Below are 20,524 nucleotides of genomic sequence, written 5' to 3' on the forward strand. Positions count from 1 at the left end.
ATAAATTTAAAACTAGCTTCCAATGTTTTGTATCTTGTACAGGGTGGTCCGGAAGTGGGCGTAACCCCCCTTTAGTTTCAACAGTATAGTGTTAATTACGGTAGAATGTCTGTACACAGATACCTTGAAGTCTTAAGAGTCATAAACATCGCTATGATCACCATCCATACTGTTTTATCGGTCGACCGCCTTGAGGAAGGTCTTTCACCTGCCCGTACCAAATGCGTGTTTTCCCTACCCTAACATTGCTGCTTTCCTTGGTGGATTAATACCAAAGCGGTCCGTAAATTTCGCTTTAACACTTTCCATGGTGTCACCTGTGTAACGCCTTTCGTGAAGCCAAACCGCAACAACTAATCTTTGTTCAATGCTATGTGGACTTTGATCACACATTATTGATTACTCCAACTTTACTGCAATTACCAAGCAGAAAGCAGCAGAAAACAAATGAACATGCATAGCAATGCTGCCAGACAATGCCAAGCAATGTTACCAAACAAATGTGGGTAAAACCTAAAACCGTCAGAAAACAACAATAGGAGTACGCGCACTTCCGGAACACGCTGAACAAAATAATTTAATTTACAGAGTCAAAATAATATAACCTTTTAACTTCTTTCTGGCTCCATCTAAATAAAGAAGAAGAAGAAAAAAGCGATCTGGAGTTAGATCTTTTAAACAGAAAGAAGAAGCAGTTATATCCGGATCTAGTTAGAATTATTGCCAAAACAGTCTATCTAAATGCAGTTAATTTAGTCTCCATTTTATGCATGCCCGATATTTTATGACAAGTGCATGAGCACATAGAACAAACTGTTGTACGCATAATGCATTCAAATACTTGTTAGCACATATCGGGGCAAGAGTGCACTTTGTGCAGAACAAGTGATTTTATCCCATTGTTGACAGGAATAAGTAGGAATAACTAGGGTAGCGTCGGGTTAGCTTAAGGTTACGAAAGTTTGGACCCATTTTGTTAAAATTAATAGAGTGTAATTGCTCGAATTGCTATTTATTGTATCGGCTTCTATGAATGTTCTGCACAAAGTGCACTCTTACCCATATCAGGCTATAATTTCCTTAATAACATTGTACATGTTCTTCACTCATGTACAACATGGTGCAGATTAATATTAGTGTAGTTAACTTGGAAACACTTCTTAAATTATAACTTAATGAATAACAATAAATGTCACGGAACAAAATATTAAGTTAGGCAGAAAGCAAAACTTTAAGAAACATATAATACTTGGGAACGACACAGAACAGTTTTAGGCTGTCAAAAGCTTTGTACCGTTAAACTTCATATATATATATATATATATATATATATATATATATATATATATATATATATATATATATATATTAAAGTAGCAGATCTTACTCTTGGAATTACCCTGCTTTTTACACTGGGTCTCTAACCTGGATTTCAGGCACTAACAGAGGGAATGCTAACTCTTTAAGCAGAAGGGAAGTTTATCATTGTTAGTAAATACTTCGTTATGCAGCACTAGTGCGTTCTTTGGTTGGTTATTGTAATTAGAAATTTCAATTAAATACAAATCACTTAATAATTCTCAATACATGTATAATTCGTAAGGTCAAAAAATATTGATGCAATTTCGCGTGGTGTCTTCCCATTTCATGGCTAAATCTAGGTGTACTGAAAATATCACATTCGTCTTTCTATCATGCTGAGTGTCACTTGAGTTTTTGCGTAAATTTAAGTACTTATAGAAAGATATTTCAAATGTACCTATTTAATTTATTTATGTAATATTTTTGAATATACAAACAACAAAATTACAAAGCCATTATACCCGGTAGAAATATATTTAGAAACATTGTTTTTATAATTTCTTAAATATTTGCTCAAACATTGATCAATAGTTTTATGTCCTAGGGGAAACACAAATGTATAAAATGAACGTGTCACACACACACACACACACACACACACACACACACACACACACACACATATATATATATATATATATATATATATATATATATATATATATAAAATATGAGGATATGCCACGTGCTCTAGAAGTCTTTACTGTTGTTATGTACAGAGGGAAACCTGTTCCATTAAGCCTCTGTGTTTTTCCAATCTGAATGAATTAACTCAAAACAATTTCCTTATACTGTAATCTCTTTCAGTGATTTAATATGCGCACTGTAATCAATGAAAGAATGGTAAGCAAATTACCTAAGTATTTACCATTTGATCTTTAGCATACATGCCTTCCATTAATTTCTATTATGATTGCCAATACGAATATGTTATAGAGAACAGAAACTAGCCTTCAGTTAATATCATAATTACTTATTCTATTTATGTAACTAACTTTCATTTCCTTATAGTCTACAAGTATAATTTAGGTAATTAGATATTATTTAAGTAATTGTACTGGTGGACAGGGATTTTGTTATTAAATTCAAATAGAATAAATAATTACTAGTAAGACTCCTTTAATGATATATTTTATTTTTAGTGTGACAGAACCACACTTGCTTCCCAGTGGGAGCATATGCTGTTTGAATCTCATGCTAAGCTTTAAATTCACTCCAAATATAGCCTTGATACTTAGCGTGTTGGATACTTACGTCACCTTTGATTTTTATCACATGGAATTATATAGGAGTATTTGTTTAATTTTTTAATTATTTTTCTAGTGACGGGGATTTAAATGGTTTGATATTATTCATCTCTTCGTCAACTCTTCTTAATTGTTAATTACCTTGTGGAAATTATTATTTTTTTGATACATTATTGTTTAAAGTTAACGAGTGATTACGTTTAATATAAATAACAAATTCAGTTTATAAGTATTGCAAATTCATTCTGAGACATGAATTTGCTAAATATACTTGAAGAAATCAGTAAAATCAAACCATTAGAATTTTGGTTTGTTTCAAAGGAAACAGAAAAATAATTCCCCATATAAATCAATGGTATAAAAAAATAAAGATGGCGCTTAAGTAAGTATTTTCATATATTTATCCGTTTACCTATATCAGTCATTCGCTCTAGTATACACATACACACATATCGTCCCTCTAGACAAAAGAGCGTATCTCATTTTCTTAACTTTTCCAGGAGACAAGTTTAAGTCTTTTCTCATTCTTCATTCTATCGTCTTCTTTGAAAATTTAATTTGATATCCTTTGTGTCAGCTATGTAACTTACGAGGTCAAATTATATTTTGACAGAATACGATAAAATAAACTTATGAGAACATCTTTAAACTTTTCTCCTGGAAAAGTTGAAAAAATGAGATACGCCCCCTTGTCTGGAGAGGGACGATATATACACATATTAAACAGGATGACTCAATAAAATTTCCCTCATTTTAAAGGCTAATAAAACAAAAATAAAGTATTACAGATAGAAACTTGTTTATTCAGAGAATATAAAATTGTATTCAAAACATTTTGTAATTACTTTATTCTGATTTGAATTACTCTTTTCTGTTATGTTTTGAAATTATTCTTAACATTATAAGGTAAAACTTCTCATTTTTTTGATCGGCTGTAGTGCTGTCATTATAGAGGAGAAAGAAGTCATGGTTGTTGTTTCCGCTCATCACTTTCCTGTTGTTTTCAGTCGTCATTTTAGTTCGGTTAGAAGCTAATCGTACTTTCGCAGTCGATTTTTTTAAAAGCAGGATTTCTGTAACTAGAGGGCAAACAGCTTTTCGTTTTTAAAGTTTGGTATTGTACGTAACGAAAATGTATGCACGATTGGAAGACTATCTCCCAGTAAGTCGACAATTTTCAAACAACGGGTTCAGTGTTGAAAAAATCATATGGCAGACCTAAAAATGCTTGTACATCTGACAAGGAAAGAACATGAATCTATCAACGGGACTTCCTAATCAAACCTACCTAGTCCATTCGATAAACATAACAAAGATATGTTCATGTACAAAACATTAGGTACGATGGACAATAGAGTAAGTCCCTGGGGCCCATTAACCCTATTAGTATAAAGAAAATCGTAGACTCGCAGTGAAATAGATATTGCATCAACAATGTTCATTGAAAAGTCATGTTTTAGAGGTCATTCTCTTCAGCATGAAACAAACTTTCCAGAGGTGCTATATATTGGGGCCCCTAATGTACTTAAACAGGGAAAACTGGGAGAATGTCAGGAAAATTCCCTCCAGAAATCCCTCCCATCAACTTTGGAGGGACCAACTTTGGACCCCTCTGGAGTAGCCCCGGGTAAAAGCACACAATCCAAATGTATCTCAAAAAATACTGTAGAGGATAAGAAATGTGCGTATCAAGTTTTGCATTGATAGACGAAATAGGTATGAAGGAAAAGCTTGTATACCAATACACGATTCCCCCTTCCATACCTATTCTGTCTAGCAATACAAAACTTGGACATACATTTCTTATCCCCTATACTATTTTTCGAGAGAGGTCTAAAGTTGATGGGAGGGATTTCTATAGGGAATTTTAAGACATCTCCCAATTTCCCCTGTTCATGTACGTTATCAACTCCAACACATAGCACCTCTGGCTAGCTTCTTTCATGAGGAAGAGAATGTACTATAAACCATGACTTTCCAGTGAATAGCCCATTGATGCAATAGCTATTTCACTGCGAGTCTACGATTTTCTTTATAATAACAGGGTCAATGGGCCCCAGGAACTTACTCCGTTGTCCATGCCACCCAATTTTTTGTGCATGAACATATCTTTGTTAGTTTATCGAATGGACTAGGTTTGATTAGGAAGTCCCGTTGACAGGTTCATGTCCTTTCATTGTGAGAATAGATTGTGAGATGGTCTGTTTTGCAATTCCCAAAACGTTCTGCAAGGAGGTATTCTGCAGCTGGTGGGCTTCCTAGGGGTCGTGTAAGAGGAATTTTACAACAAGCTTTCTAGTAATTACAAACTGACTTCAATAACAATTTATATTTTTGAATAAACAACTTTCTGTCTCCAACAGTTTTTGTTTTATCAGCATTTAACCCTTAGCTGGTCGCGTGGGGTTAAATTTAACCCCCGAGTTTGAACGAAGAAACAGAAAAATAACACTCAATTTGGTTTCTATTTTATTGTTATCGCATATTTTATATCAAAACCTATTTTAAATGGCTTCTAATAGTCTATATAGCACCATAAATTTGTTTGCCAATAAATCTGAACAATGCTTTAATCGCAAAAGTAAAATAACATTGGGAGTAAAATTTATCCCCACTTGCCCACTAACGGTGAATAAAAGAATGCGCCTGGTTGAGGGGTAAAATGTGGAATGATGTATTTGGTCACGCTGTATATACGATACAGAATTTTCATTCGGGTTTATAGCAACTTCAAAGAGGTCAGGAGATCGTAACTCTAGTCCACTGTTTTAGTTTAACGTCACACATTTATTCTCCAAGATTGAGGAAAACGCGGTGATGAAGATAAATGAAACGGTAGAATGAAGAAAGTAAAACATTAGAAAATTAACGGACATAGAAAATTAACGAATGCGAGTCGAGATTCGAATCGAGACACACTTTGTAAAATTCGAGACGAGTCGAGACAAACGTATTTCTCGACTCGAATTTTCGAGTCGAGACTGCTCGTAAAAATCTCGACTCGACTCGAATGTCTCGAAAATCTTTTTATAATGTTTAATATTATTTTGAAGAAACTATTTACTCACAAACAGCCTTGAAACTAATTCAAGTGAGCATCTATGCATATATGTAACTTAGGGGGCAAGAAGGCAACTGCCCCCCACATTTCTGAGGTTTATTAGGATAGTCATCCAGTGTTATCTATGAACTGAGCTGAAGCGTATACAACACCAGTTTGCTTAATTTTATGTTTTTGTTTCACAGTATTAAGGTCTTTAGGCGACAAACGAGACCAAGAGAAAGGAGGGGCAAGGAAGTGAAAAGACAGCGACCCTGACTTGACAAAAGATACCAGGTAAAACCTCAGTCACTCAGTCAGGATGGCCGGTCGGAACAGAGTTCTGGCTGTGCTCCACCTTTAAAATGCTGCTTGTTAGCCATACACACTGCCCAGGGCTTCAAGTGGCTTCAGTGAATAGCACCTTGCTAGAATGCTTATCCACAGTGATTTCCGAAAACACAGTCAACAATGAAAGTAAATAATCCCTGATCCACGTTCCTGATCTGATTTGATAAATCATATTAATAGTCGTTTCATAGACGGAACCAGAATTAAAAATTAATGCACAATGTTTGTGAAGTGACAAGTGTTGCACACGAACTAAATTCTGAAAGCAGGCTGAGTTGCCGGAATGCAGTGCCGGTGCGTTCCGGCTCACTTTAAGCCCTGACACTGCCTCTCTACTACTAGCTTGGTAATTGTCACTCACTTTCGATGCATGTGATCTGAATTGGTTCACACCTCACTTTATTACTTTTTTCGTTTTTAGACATTACATGTTCCTTTACGACGGTAATAATAATTTATAAACTGTATTGTCAAATTCAGGATTTCTTTATTTTTCTGTTACATCAGAAATGCTTGTAATTTGAATAGATATGATTTATTCTGAGCATGTTTCTTTTTTTGGGGGGGGGGGGAGGATCACAGAGGCAGTGTAAAATTGTGATTGAACTATATCTAAAAAAAATGCTCATGTTTAGAGATGTTCATATACCTTCTCCCTTACTGATTCTGGCTGTTTCTTAGGCAATGGACAGTTATTAAAAATTTTGTCTTATCAATGCTATTATTATAAAATGTTCGACTGTAAACTGTCTTTAAGTCCTTAAAAAAGTTATAGAATAACAACGGGAATGGAACTCTGTTTTTAACCATACCTGGTAATGTCTTGCAATAAATGTTTTGCTATATCCATCTTAATAAAGGTCATTTTGGGCGTGCTGTAGAAAAGGATAAGCAGAGACATACAGAACTCGGCTTTTTGTCGGAAATCTTGTGGTCTTAAATACAAGAGATATTTTATTGCTTTCCCTGTAAGTCACAAAAATAGAACATCTGGTATTATTGTAAAATGGAAAGGGAGAATTGTAAGGTTAAAACAACGAGTTATTTTTACTAATAGCTACCCTAGCACCCAAACCAAAAATAATACACCTGATTTATTCTGAAGTTATTGTTTGCGGTGAGCAAGGGCGCCGGGCCCCCCAAAGTTCATATGGTCCCCATGTATTTTTCTGAATATGTATTTTATATTGTTATATGTATTGTTTAATGAATATACAAACCAACATCTGAATGCCCCCAAAGTTACAGAGAAATCGTTGCCCTTGGCAGTGAGCAGTTCGTTTGAAGTTTTTGTTTCCTGTATATATATCCTTCACGTGTATCGGTGTATAGTGGTTTCATTTTTTACATTTTAACATTTCTCAAGTTTCACAGGAAGTTGTTGTGACTAATATGCAGTGCTAAAAAAAGGAAAAAAAAAACCGTTGGAATATTTTAGTAAGAAGCCGAAACTTAGCAATACTGACAGTGCCAGCGGAGATAATGAAATACTGACTAAACAATCTACTTCTTCCTTTTCAGAAGATAAGACTTCAAGTGCTAGTGTGAAAATAGTGTCAGAAGATGAAGTCTCAGAAGATAAGAATTCAAATGCCGGTACTAATGTGGAAACAGTGTCACAAGATGAAGTTTCAGAAGATCGTGATCCAGTCAAAGGTTGTGAAAAGGCAAATACATTTCTGGCAGTAGGTCAAGATCCCTTTCAGCCGCAATTGAAAATATATCCCAATAAAAATGGCCGCCGGCTCCGATCTGAGTGGTATAGTCAATTTAGTTGGTTAGAATATAGCATTTCTCAAGATAGTGTTTTTTGCTTAATGTTGCGCATTCTCCGAAAATATTCCGAAATATGAAGACACCTTTACTAAGGAGGATATCCATAACTGGAAGAAGGTCGTAGATAAATTCGGTACTCATGAGGCAAGTAAAGCTCATAAGACTCGTATTTCTAAGGCTGCAAAATTCCGAAAAGCACTATTGCACGGATGAGTTGCGCGTAAATTAGATTTGCAGACGAACCAAATATGAAGTTAACCGCAATAGAACATATTTAGAAGCACTTCTGGATAGTATTTCGTATTGTGCTCGCCAATGTGTTCCTCTTAGAGGCCATAGGGAAATAACGAAAGCGAAAATAAAGGAAATTTACTAGAACTTTTAAGATTCAAAGACAATGACGTGATTTTTCGGTATTATGTTAACAAAGAGAAAACATTTAGATACGTTAGTCCCTAATACAAAAATCAATTTCTAGATCTAATGTGGGAGTGTGTACTGGGAAAAATAATTGATCGTGTGAAGACCAGGGCCGTGCTGGGATACTAATGAGGGCGGTGGACAAGTCTACTAAAAGGGCGCCCATACAAACGGGAATATATATATATATATATATATATATATATATATATATATATATATATATATATATATATATATATATATATATATATATATATATATATATATATATATATATATATATATATATATGTATATGTGTGTGTGTGTGTGTGTAGAGAGAGAGAGAGAGACTTTGAAAGAAAGTATGGGTGCCATTTTATATCAAAATTACCATAAATTTGTTTTAGTATTAACGTAAATAGCTAACCTCGAATCGAAATCCCCTTTACTACAGAAAAACTTTTTAGTTCCTGCAATAACATTTCTGTCAAATAAAAAGAAGCTAAATGTATCAACAACTTAATATAGCACGCCTATGGACGCAGGAGGCTCATTGCCGCGTTTACATTGATTTCTGTCCTCTCCATTGATTTCTGTCCTTAGAAAACTGAATCCAGTTTCTACTTTATATTTCAATCTCTGTGAGAACCACTTTAATATTGTCCTCTAATCTGTGCCTCGGTCTTCCTAACGGTCATTTTCCTATTCGGAATTCCAGTTACAACTTGGAAAGCGTTTCTAATTTCTTCCATTCTGGCTACATAACCTGACCATTTGAGCCTCCTAGACTTGATGACCCTAACAATTTTTGGTAAACGGTATAAAATTATGCAGTTCCTCCTTATGAAGTTTCCGCCTTTCCCCATTCCCGTTCCTTTTGGATTTCGAATATTGGTTTAAGAATCTTGTTTTCAAGTACTTTCAGTCTGCGATATTCCCTCAGAGTCAGTGACCATGTTTCGCAACAATACAGCACAATAGGCATGATTATCGTTTTATATTTTAAGATACAAATTCCTCAACAGAATTCGCGACAACAAAAGATTTTTAACTGAATAATAACAGGAAATCCCTGTTCTGAATTGACATCATTTTTTTGTGATTATGGTTTTGGTCTGTTAATAATGATCCTAGATATTTGAAAGTATCCCCTTTGTCGAAAGAAAATATTATTTGGTATTTTAACGCATCCATAAAATTCAGTATTACGATCCCGACAAAATTCCATTTATTTAGTTTTCTCTGCATTTGCTTTTAAGCCCATATCCCTGCAAGCGTTAATTAAGATTTCTACATTCCTTTCTATTATTCTATCATTACCTATTAAATTTACATCAGCAGCATACGCCATAACCTGGCTAATACAATTCAGCTCTCGGACCTGATTGTTGTCTTTGATTTTCCTTATCGTGTTCTCCAGAACAAAGTTAAGTAATAATGACGACAACGCATCTCCTTGTTACATCCATAAAATTCAGTATTACGATCCCGACAAAATTCCATTTATTTAGTTTTCTCTGCATTTGCTTTTAAGCCCATATCCCTGCAAGCGTTAATTAAGATTTCTACATTCCTTTCTATTATTCTATCATTACCTATTAAATTTACATCAGCAGCATACGCCATAACCTGGCTAATACAATTCAGCTCTCGGACCTGATTGTTGTCTTTGATTTTCCTTATCGTGTTCTCCAGAACAAAGTTAAGTAATGATGACGACAACGCATCTCCTTGTTTCAGGTCATTCTCAACGTGAAAGCTCGTGAACAAGAATTTCTCTACTCGAACCTTACTTTGGGATTCTTTTAAACGTATCTTAATTAATCTACCTTTTTTGGTATTGCAAATTCTGTAAGCATGTTGTACAATGTTTTCCTCCTACCAGAGTCTAAAATCAATAATTGATGTGCCAGAATGTTGTATTCTCTCATTTCTTTTCAAGTATTAGTCGAATGGTAAATATCTGGTCGATAGTTGATAGATTTTACCTAAATCCGTTCTGATAATCTCCAATGATTTCATCTGCGTATGGAGTCAATCTTGCTAATACAATGTTTAAGAGGATTTATTGGATGTTGACAGAAGAGAAATGCCTCGATAATGATTAAATCTATTTTGTTGCTTTTCTTCTGAACTGGAACAATGATTGATTCTCTTCACTCTTGTGGTAATTCCTCCTTGTTCCAAATAATGAGAAGGAGTTTGTGTATCTTGCTCTACAATCCCCCCACCTAAAATTAAGAATTTCGTCTACACCCGCAGATATGTGTTTAATTTTTTAAAATAGCGATTTCTATTTCTGTCTGGTTAGGTTCTGGAATATACGGTTATGCTGCATGCATTTCACTTTCTCCACGCGCATTAGTTTTTGGCTATGTGTTAAGGAAATCGTCAAAGAAATCTTTCCATTTATTAAAGATGCTATCTATATCAGTGAAAACTGTTCCTTTAGGTTTCTTTAATATATATGCAGGAAGTTGATAGCCTTTCTTAAGTTCGTCGATGCATTTATACATGCCCCGAATGTTTTTGTTTTCACTATTATCTTCAAGTTAATTAATTTTAACTTTCAAAAGTCTCGTTTCTTTGTTCTAAAAGTTTTAGAAGTTTTCTGTTAGATGACAATGAAATTTTACGTAGTTATTTTGTTCGGATTTTGTAGCCAACGCTGTTTCTTCTGTTTTATCTTCTCTGCTAATTTAGTACATTCCTGGTTGAACCATGGTTTGTTCCTACGTATTTCTGCGTGCCCTAATATTTCTTTGGCTGAAATTTTAATGTTATCTCTAATTTCAACCAAGCATCTTGAACACTAGTGCACTCCGAACCTTCTAAACCCGAGGATCTATTCGACACTTCAATCTGGCTCCCCTCTCACCTGACTCTCCATATTTAAAAAAATTAAACCGCTCCGTTTTCAGATGTTGAATATTTCCTTTATTCAGCGATAGTCTCTCTCTTACTATCATAATCAACTCCTCTGAACGACCGAACATCAGTTGTGCTAGACTGTTCTTTTCTGTCTACTAAAACATGATCAGTTTGAATATGTGTTTTTCCATCTGATGAAGTCCAAGTATATTTATGAATGTCGCGCTGTTGGAATTTTGTAATCTTCATGATAAGGTTTGTGGATATTGCACAGTTCACGAGTCTAACGCCGTTGTCACAACCTTTCTTATGCAAACATTTATTCCCTATAATCGGTTTGAAAATACCCTCTGGTCCTACATTCGCATTGAAACCGCTTAACAGAATTTTCATATGGTATTGCAGTAGATGATCAAATACCCGTTCTATTCTTTCCTAAAAACTGTATTTTTTAAATCGCCATCCTTATTTTCATTTCGGGCATGTGCATTTAAAACAGTAACATTACACCATCGACCCTTAAGAGAAGTAAAATAAAATCTATCATTAACAAATTCAATCTATCATTTTTTTTTTTACAAATTTTAACGCGCCTGCCCTATAGAGACTTCTTATATTCCCTGTTCCAAATCTCATGTCGATTTTACTTTGCTGAGTTTGTGCCAAGTTATCAGTTCTGATCCGAGGATTCTGCGAACTTATCTGAACAATCCTTTTTTTTACAGGATAAGGTTGTTAGCCTCACACCAAATTCTCAAGCTGGATTATCACCCCTTGTCTGTCAGCGACTGCTTATTCAGTATATTCACAGCTAACCTCTATATCCCAGAGGCCTTCTCCTCGATCCACAACCTGAGGACGCGCCGTGCCGTGGTGACAGGAAGACCACATTTTACGGAAATTAATACAGCTATATTTCAGAAATACAACAGGTACTGATTATCCGAACACTGCTTTAAAACACACAGGAACAATCAATATGGTTGGATATATGGATGCATATTAAGACTTTGAAAGCTTCGATGCCGTAAAAATCGTAAATTAGAGACTAGTGTCAGCGTAGTATTATATAAAGGCATCGTACGTTTGACTATTCGAACTATTCTTGATGTATCACATTATTTCGCTTTATAGCTATATAACTTTATAATATTTTTGTAAGTGATTATACTCTTTACCTGTTTTCTTCCAATAGCAACTGTATGAATTCATAATACAAAACTGAAATACAGAACAATAAAATAAAAAAAAATAATGTGATATTTCGTAGGGCATCTTATGTAAAGGGCGCCTTGTATTCTTCATAGGTTCTGTACTACCAGTCAGTATTTGAATTTATTAAACAAAGCTGGTATACAGGATAACTAAAACCAGTTATCTATAACGTGATGTTTCGTAGGGCGCCTTATGTAAAGGGCGCACCGTACCTTTCACGGGTTCTTCGCCAACAGTAACTGTGTGTATTTATTGTACAGAACTGTGCTATACGGAAGAGTAAATAAAATCGTTCATCTTTGATGTGATCTCGGAAGGGCGCCTAATGTAAAGGGCGCACTGCACCTTTCACGGTTTCTTTACCAATAAAACTGTAAGAATTTATTACTAAAAACGTGTACTTTATTTATACTGTGATAATTCGGAGGGCGCACCGGGACATGTCCCGGTGTCCCGGTGGGCCAGCACGGGCCTGGTGAAGACTGTAGGTATATATAGTGTCACCATGGATGAAACTCAAGATTTGAAGCGACATGAACAAGTATCAATTGTTTTGCGATAGTACTGTGATGAAACATTAAACGTTCACGAAAGTTTTATCGGGTTTTACAACACAGAAAAAACACGGCGAAAGTTTATCCAAACTGTTAACAAATGTGTTAATATCACCGAGTCTGAGCGTAGGTAACATCCGAGGACAATGCGACGATGGTGCAGCCGCTATACGTGGTCAGTACTCTGGCGTTGCAAAGAGGACCAGGTACGTGAACGATTTAGCCATTTATATTCATTGTTACGCTCACATTTTGAACTTATGCATTGTTGATGTGTACCGAGAAGTGTCTGCAATTCGAAACATGTTTGTATTCTGAGTAGCTTGCATTCCTTCATAGAAGGGTCGGCAAAAAAGCACGCTGTTTTTGAAAATATTCAACGTCAAGGAGAAAACTTAAAGCATTTGGTAACATTAAAATCTTTGAGCGACACTAGATGGAACTGTAAATTGGAAGTTATTTGTGCAGTTTTAGAACATTTTGGATCTGTAGTTTAAACTTTAGAGGAAATAGCAGATCACTATCAAATTTACGGCCCAGATGCGCATTCAGTGTTAAGAAATGTTCATGATTTTTTATTTTTGTTTCGTCTTAAACTGATGAGACGTGTTCTTGAATACTCACACAACTGTCCATGCACATACAGAATACACGTGCAAATTTTTCTACTGTGAAAAATTTGACGCAAACCAATATCTGCGCATACCAAGCCTTCAGTCCTTACGGAGTGAAAAAAGTTTCAAAACGCTGTTAACAGAAACAGAAGAAATTGCAGAAACCATGGGATGTACTGCACGTAACGTTCCACGAAGAAGACGAATCCCACGAGCATTGGATGGTGGTGATACTTCTTCGAGTGTAAGACAGCAGATGAATATTACAGATGCGAAGTGTATTATTCCGTTATTGACATCCTTGTGGCAGGTATTAGCAATAAAAGTTCAAAGAAAATGATATGCAGGTTCTTCATTCCCTCCACGACGTGTTCAATCAACACAAGCCATCAGCAGAAAGTATCACAATTGTCAGCAACATCTACAAAATCTCCAAAGTTGAGCTGACATCAGAGTTAACAGTTTTCTCCAATTTGTGTGCAGAGAGACAGACTGAAAATGATTTTTCATCGCTTCTAAATTTGTTTTAAAAATTGAATCTTTACGAACGCTTCCCAAACTTTAACCAAGTTTATAAGATTTTTCTAACCGTGCCTGTCAGTTCGCACACTGTTTACAGACTACGTACACCCGTTCGTGACAACCATGTTTCCCAACGTTAATGGCATTTTTCGACAAGATAATGCACCATGTCACAAAACCAGTGGTTCTAGGAACACAGGGGCGAGTTCCAAGTAATGTGTTGGCCCCCAACCCGCAGGATCTGAACCCAATCGAACACATCTGGGATGTGATTGAACGTGACGTCAGAGCGCATCGCCCCCCTTCCCGGAATTTACGGGAATTAGGTGACCTGTGTGTGCACATGTGGTGCCAACTCTCTATAGAGACCTACAAAAGATCATTACGTCCATGCCAAGAACATTCGCCGTTGTTATCCGCGCCAAAGATGGACATACGGACAATTAGGTAGGTAGTCATAATGTTCTAGCTGATGTATGCGTATACGTATTTTAACTCATATATTTTGTTTCGACTCGAATTCGAGTCGAGTCGAGACAGAAACTGTCGAGTCGAGACACGAGTCGAGACAGAAACATATTTTCGAGTCGAGACAACATTTTCTTGAGTCGAGTCGAGACAGGCTTCAATCTCGACTCGACTCGACTCGTGCGCATCCCTAGTGTTTGTCTACTACAAAGTACACTTTATGCGAACTATAATCGAACCAAGGACGCCACAGGCAAAAGATTTTCGCTCTAACACTTAGCCATCTTAATCCTTTAGTTATTTGTAGGCGAGTAGTTAACGCAGGCATAGGACTAGGTTCGATTCTTGCCTCGGATACAAACTCAAATGGTGGATCAGATTTCACTTTAAACACTAAATCTCTTCGTATATAACCTCTATGTTGAAAAGAGACGCTAAATTAAGCCCAATGTTCAAAGAATTTTAATATTTAAGACACTGACATTCGAAGTTTCATATTCAGGTGATAAGCTGGTAAGAAATATTTCATAAGTTGAGCCGGACGTAGAAATAATGCGCTAATTTCTTAGTACGATCGTCGTATAAATGTCAATATTGGTTGTTTATGGTACTTGTTGTTGAGTAAGGTGACTTACTAATCATTAGTATGTAATGATGTCATAGAAATCAAACTATCATTTCGTTAACCATTCACTTCCATCATAGACTATTTTAGCAATATGAATTCATTTTTATTCTGGATAACTTAGATCTTTTTATTAAATCGAATTACATCGAAGCTGATAGACGCCGCTAAACATAAATCTTGTAATTTTGCTGGTCCATAAAGGATCAAACCAAGTTTGTTTAGAATTGGATAAGTTTCACGAATGTGATCGTAGAACAGACACACTCAAATGCCAATTGACTTGAATGATAAAATTTAATTTACCACAGTATTTTACTTATTTCTGTTTAATAATAGGTTAGAGCAATACCCAATATTTGATTCTATTTAAATTTCAGTTTGATACTCTACATTGAATTTTTTTTCTAGCAATTTCGAAAATTATACCAGTATTCTTATAGAAAATTTTTGATTTGGAACTACCTACAAAATAAGCTACAACGTGTTTACAATGTAACACTTCAAACATTTGTCAAAAAAAAAAAGGAAAGAAAAGAAAAGAAAAGTAAAAGAAAAAGAAATGAAATTACAATATTGAAAGTAAAACTGTTTCATAAGCAACTATATTTATTTATATCTGCTGCGTAAAAGGTGTTAAGTCCAAAATGTTCTAAACGTTTGAACTTAAAAATCTTCTTACAATACTTTGTGGGAAACAATTTACATAGATTTAAAACACTCAATACTTCGCAAGCAGTGTAAAACGCTTAATAAAATTTTGTTTTTTAAAACGTTACACAAGCAGAAAAATTTTAATCCTAATCTTTGTCAAATGACCACGATTTATGATTTTTGGACTTCAGGCCTTTTATGCAGCAAACACAGATATATATTTATAATTATCATTATCTTCCATTTTCCTTCATTACGGTATTCACATAAACACTTTGAGAAATGTCTCTAATAGAAATTTCTTCATTGGTTATTTATTATATTCTTCTGTTCATCCATTCCAACTATTCAATCTCCTCAACATTTTTTTAAATAAATAGCAAGATTGTTAGGATTGATAAAATACCAAAGGGCGTGCTTCAGGAAATACAAAAATAAAATGTTTGTTAGAATATCCTTCCACTTTCATTTCATCATTAGTAAATTATATAAAATATATGCAACTAACTCTTTCTTTAAATACAAAAAGGTTTGGTTTGTTCAGCGAACCATCAAAGATCTTAGTAATTGGTCTTTCTGGCGTTTAAGAATATATGATGCACTCTAGCCTTCAAGTGAAAAACGTTAACGTTTTCAATCCTAAGCGGAATTGAACTTGGAGTAGCTTATTAAGGGTCTTCAGTACAGCGAAATTAATCTACCGCTAATTTTAGAGATTTTCTGTAATATCTTCAAAACAAATAAGAACATTCGAAAAGCACAAACGTAGTGAACTAGACAATACGATTTTGCACGTGATACCGTTATTACAGCTCATCTATCTGCTTTCGATTTGCAACTGTAAATAGATTTAGCATGTTTTGCGGGTTCTGTAAATAGCGGCATACCAAAAGCAAATACGTGCATTGTGGTAAAGGTATTGTCCTCGTAATGCAAAAAGGAGATACTGAGATATGGCAACTGCTATGATTGAATCCTAAATTACAGGCGTATGTACATAGTTGAGCAATATTCAGTATAAATATCATAAATGACCTTTATTCTTAAACTTTAATAGTAAAACATTATCTAACCAGTGGCAATACTGTATTTGTTTAATGATATATAAAAATTACATCCCTCGTTCAGGATGTTAGCAAGATTTTTACCCCTGTCATGAATTCCTTGTTCATGGTCAATATCAAGATAAGATACTTGAGGAATGTAGCATATGTATACTTAAATATTGTGGTCCTAGTTCGATTAAAATTAATTTGATAATCACCAAACCTTATCACAATAATTATTTCAATAAATTAAACTATTTTGTTACTTTTAAACTTTGTATTTCCTTAATATTTATCATTCATTTTTGCTGAAATTAAAAATACACTTCAATCACTTGTGGCTTCCTCACTTATTACATCTTTAACAGCATAGATGACAAGGATCTTATAAAATAGAGGATCTGCCCATATATATCTTCATCCTATTAAATCAATGAAGTCAAAAAACAACCGAGAAGCGGCACGTCTGATTGGCTACTCTCGTTTATGCCATCGTCTGATTGGCTACTTTTGTTTCCGCCATGATTGTTGGCTCAAAACATTGAGATCCTATTGGGCGGAGTGGGCAGAGTAGGGGTGGCGAAACTGTGACGTATGGCTTCAAGATTTTGTTGTAAGGGCAGATCCTCTGTTTTATAAAATCCTTGATAGATGAAACAAGTTTAAGCAAGTCTGGCCACAAGATTTTTTATCACAAGGTACCGGACTATTGTGCTTGTTGCCTATAACTAAATATACATAAACATTGCAAAGAAGTGTCCAACATCTTCTGTAATTGAGGAAAACACACTTGGGGAAATAACCCAATACCTTTTGACCCATATCCAATATTACAACTGCCAAGATTGTTGCTGAGATTTTCACATGACTTGTTATGCTTTATTTCTCCCTTTTCACATGCTTAGAAGTTACGAATTAATATTTCCTACTTTATAAAAATTTTATTTAGGTGTTTTAACTCTCATATTATAAGGGAAGTATTGACAATTGCGAAGACAAAAATTGATAATAATTCCATTATGAATTACGTACAAATATGTCTTACCATGTCTTCTTGTTCTCTCTTTCAAATCAAGAGACATTCATTTTATATTATTTAGGTTTATTGGTTTAATTTTATTTTGGATGTTTTCACATTTTTTGTGACTCTGTACAACTATTTTTTTTTGTTTGAAACGTGTTTGTTGACATTAAATGGATTACTTACACAATTAATGTATTTTATATTACTATCATAATATAAACATCTTACAGGGCAAAGAGTTCTATTTTGTGTAAATTCACACATAAAGGTAAAACTTGTATATAAAGGTAAATTGCATTGTTTTCTATATTCTAAAAGAGAACGAAGAATACTTACCGAGTTCAAGGTAAAGCTGGTTAATGGGGTCATATGTGTCCCAAAATGCACCAATTTGTTCAATTGCCTGCCCTGATGAATGTTCTCCTTCGGAAGATGGTTTCGGCTGAGAATTTGGATTCCTAGAAAAAGAAAATTAATACTGTAGATCTCAACACAGTTTGTTTAAAATTATTAGATGCTGAATACTATAAGATACACACAAGGAAAAGACAGTGAATAAATGGAATAAGTGAGTCAATTGAAATATCGTTAGTTACACAAATCACTAAGAAAATTATAATTGATTTGTGATCAGCAGCGCAAATCTGTCTTCAATATTGAGGGGAACAAGTAAGACCGTTGCCTTTTTTGCTGTTAAGCGATGCTCAAAATATTTGTGAAGTTGAAAAACAATCCTGTGCAGGATCAGGGGAGCAGAGTTGTCTTTAACATTGGGAGGCGGGCAGATTTGGGGCTTATTCTGGGGAGACATCATTTTCATCTCACTTTCATTGGTGGCAATCGGACACAAATCATCACATTTTTTCCCAAAACACATTTCAAATCGGATTATTAATGAGACAGTCCCCCAGATCCAAGATTGGAGGAGATATGTGCCTCTCATCCCCCCGGGATTTGCGCCAGTATTTGCGATTACAGAAATCATATAAGTTTTTTTTTTAAATTATTATTAATGTAGGAAAGTAATAAAAACTATGATACTCCTCGGCTTCTTCAACACTCAGAAAAATTCTTTTATCCGAACAGCGCAGCGGTATATTATACAAATATATGGAATCCTTATGTTTACTACATAAATCAGTACGGAGCTTACTTCATCCATATTCTACATACGCACTGCCCTTAGATGTTACATCACGCACTTGCAGGATGTCTGTCATCTAACAGTCTTCTCTATATTACATACGTATACGTATGTCACATACGTCCGCTATAGGTCTATGTTACATCCGTCTATCTGTATGTGAGATCCTGACCACCTATATACAGTTCTTTCGTTTGTAAGGAAAGTACGTTTATTCGGAACACTTGCATGGAAAATATAAAATATAAAATATACCAGTTGTACGTTTGTTTCAAAAACTACATGACTTACACATGTAACCTACGATTTTACGTACGCCACATATGTTTTTCTCAGTGAACAACGCCTTGAGCGGGACTGTCCAAACTTTGACTATCCCTGCTGCATTATAAGGAAGAATATTTAATGCCGATCTCATTCATTTATAAATTTTAGATAAAATTAAAAGTAGAAAAATGGTGACAAATGCATATTATTATTCTGTAATAAAAAGTTTGTTATTACAAGTAAACGAAAAAGATTGTAGCATAATTATACTAATATTATTGTATGAATGTGAAAATTAATCTCTGACGCTGAAAGGACAGGGTCAGCTTATTTTTCGAGAAGAATGTTTGGCGCCGAAAGTAAAGAACGGGGTAATTTAAAAGCCTATATTGAACAGATCTTCATATGTAGTAGCTACAGGTCACAAAATACCATACGAACTCTGATTACGACTGTAAAGAGGATCACGCGATTATAGTTCAAATGAACAGTGTCAATGGTATATCCTGTCATACGCTGACTTTGTGAGATATGTACCCACACATATGCCAAATATGCAGAGTTTTAAAAACATCAATATACAGGGTATTTCAAAACAACACCGAGAACGTTTGGGAGGTGATTCCTGACAACAAGATAAGACTAAAAGTATAGACCAACGTGGGTGCACAAATGCTTCCTTTCGGAGTTTTAGGCTGCCTAAAGCATAACAAAATGAATTTTAAGGTCCATAGCTCTAAAACTATGGGACTTACCGTAGTCGGATCAAGACTTCACTTAAGATCTAATATGTGCGCAATACAAAAATCCATGTTTCAGAATCCTAAGGTAGCTACTCAGGCAACAATTTTTATATATAATGCATATAATACGAAGTACTCACCGACTACCTGTATAAAAAGTGTTACGGAAGTACCGCAGGATTCTGAAACATGGAAATTTGGATAGATCACATACTAATTGCTAAGTGAAGCCTTGACTCGCCTACGGTAGGTCCTATAGTGATGGAGCTGTGGAGCTGTAAACTTCATTTTTTCATGTTTTCGGCAGCCTATAACTCCGAAAGGAAGCATTTGTGCACCCAGGTTGGTCTATACTTTTTGTCTTATCTTGGTGTCAGGAATCATCTCCAAACCGTTCAACAAAAATACTATAGGCTTTCAACAAAAATACTATACGCTCTCATACCTCAAGCATTTGAAGTTTTAACCTCACTAATAATTTTTGGGGGGTATAACCAAAAAATGATACCCAAAAAGCATATTTACATATTTTACTTTTTAACCTAAAAAAATCTAAATTCAACACATATTTTCATGTGTTGGATATTGGATACGGA

At 34.9% G+C, this 20,524-nt stretch overlaps 1 protein-coding gene across 2 annotated transcripts in view; it reads right to left on the reverse strand.

Moving 5' to 3' along the window:
- Window positions 1–20,524, reverse strand: part of LOC145693195 (neuroligin-4, X-linked-like) — a 625,290-nt gene that overhangs the window by 18,341 nt on the left and 586,425 nt on the right. For both annotated transcript variants that reach the window (XM_081768974.1, XM_081768973.1), the window contains exon 5: window positions 18,111–18,232. In XM_081768974.1, coding sequence (XP_081625100.1) covers window positions 18,111–18,232 — 122 coding nt within the window. The remainder of the gene's footprint in view (window positions 1–18,110; window positions 18,233–20,524) is intronic.

Source organism: Thermobia domestica, chromosome 8 (genome assembly GCF_964235325.1).
Source record: "Thermobia domestica chromosome 8, izTheDome1.hap1.1, whole genome shotgun sequence".
Lineage (NCBI taxonomy): Eukaryota > Metazoa > Arthropoda > Insecta > Zygentoma > Lepismatidae > Thermobia > Thermobia domestica.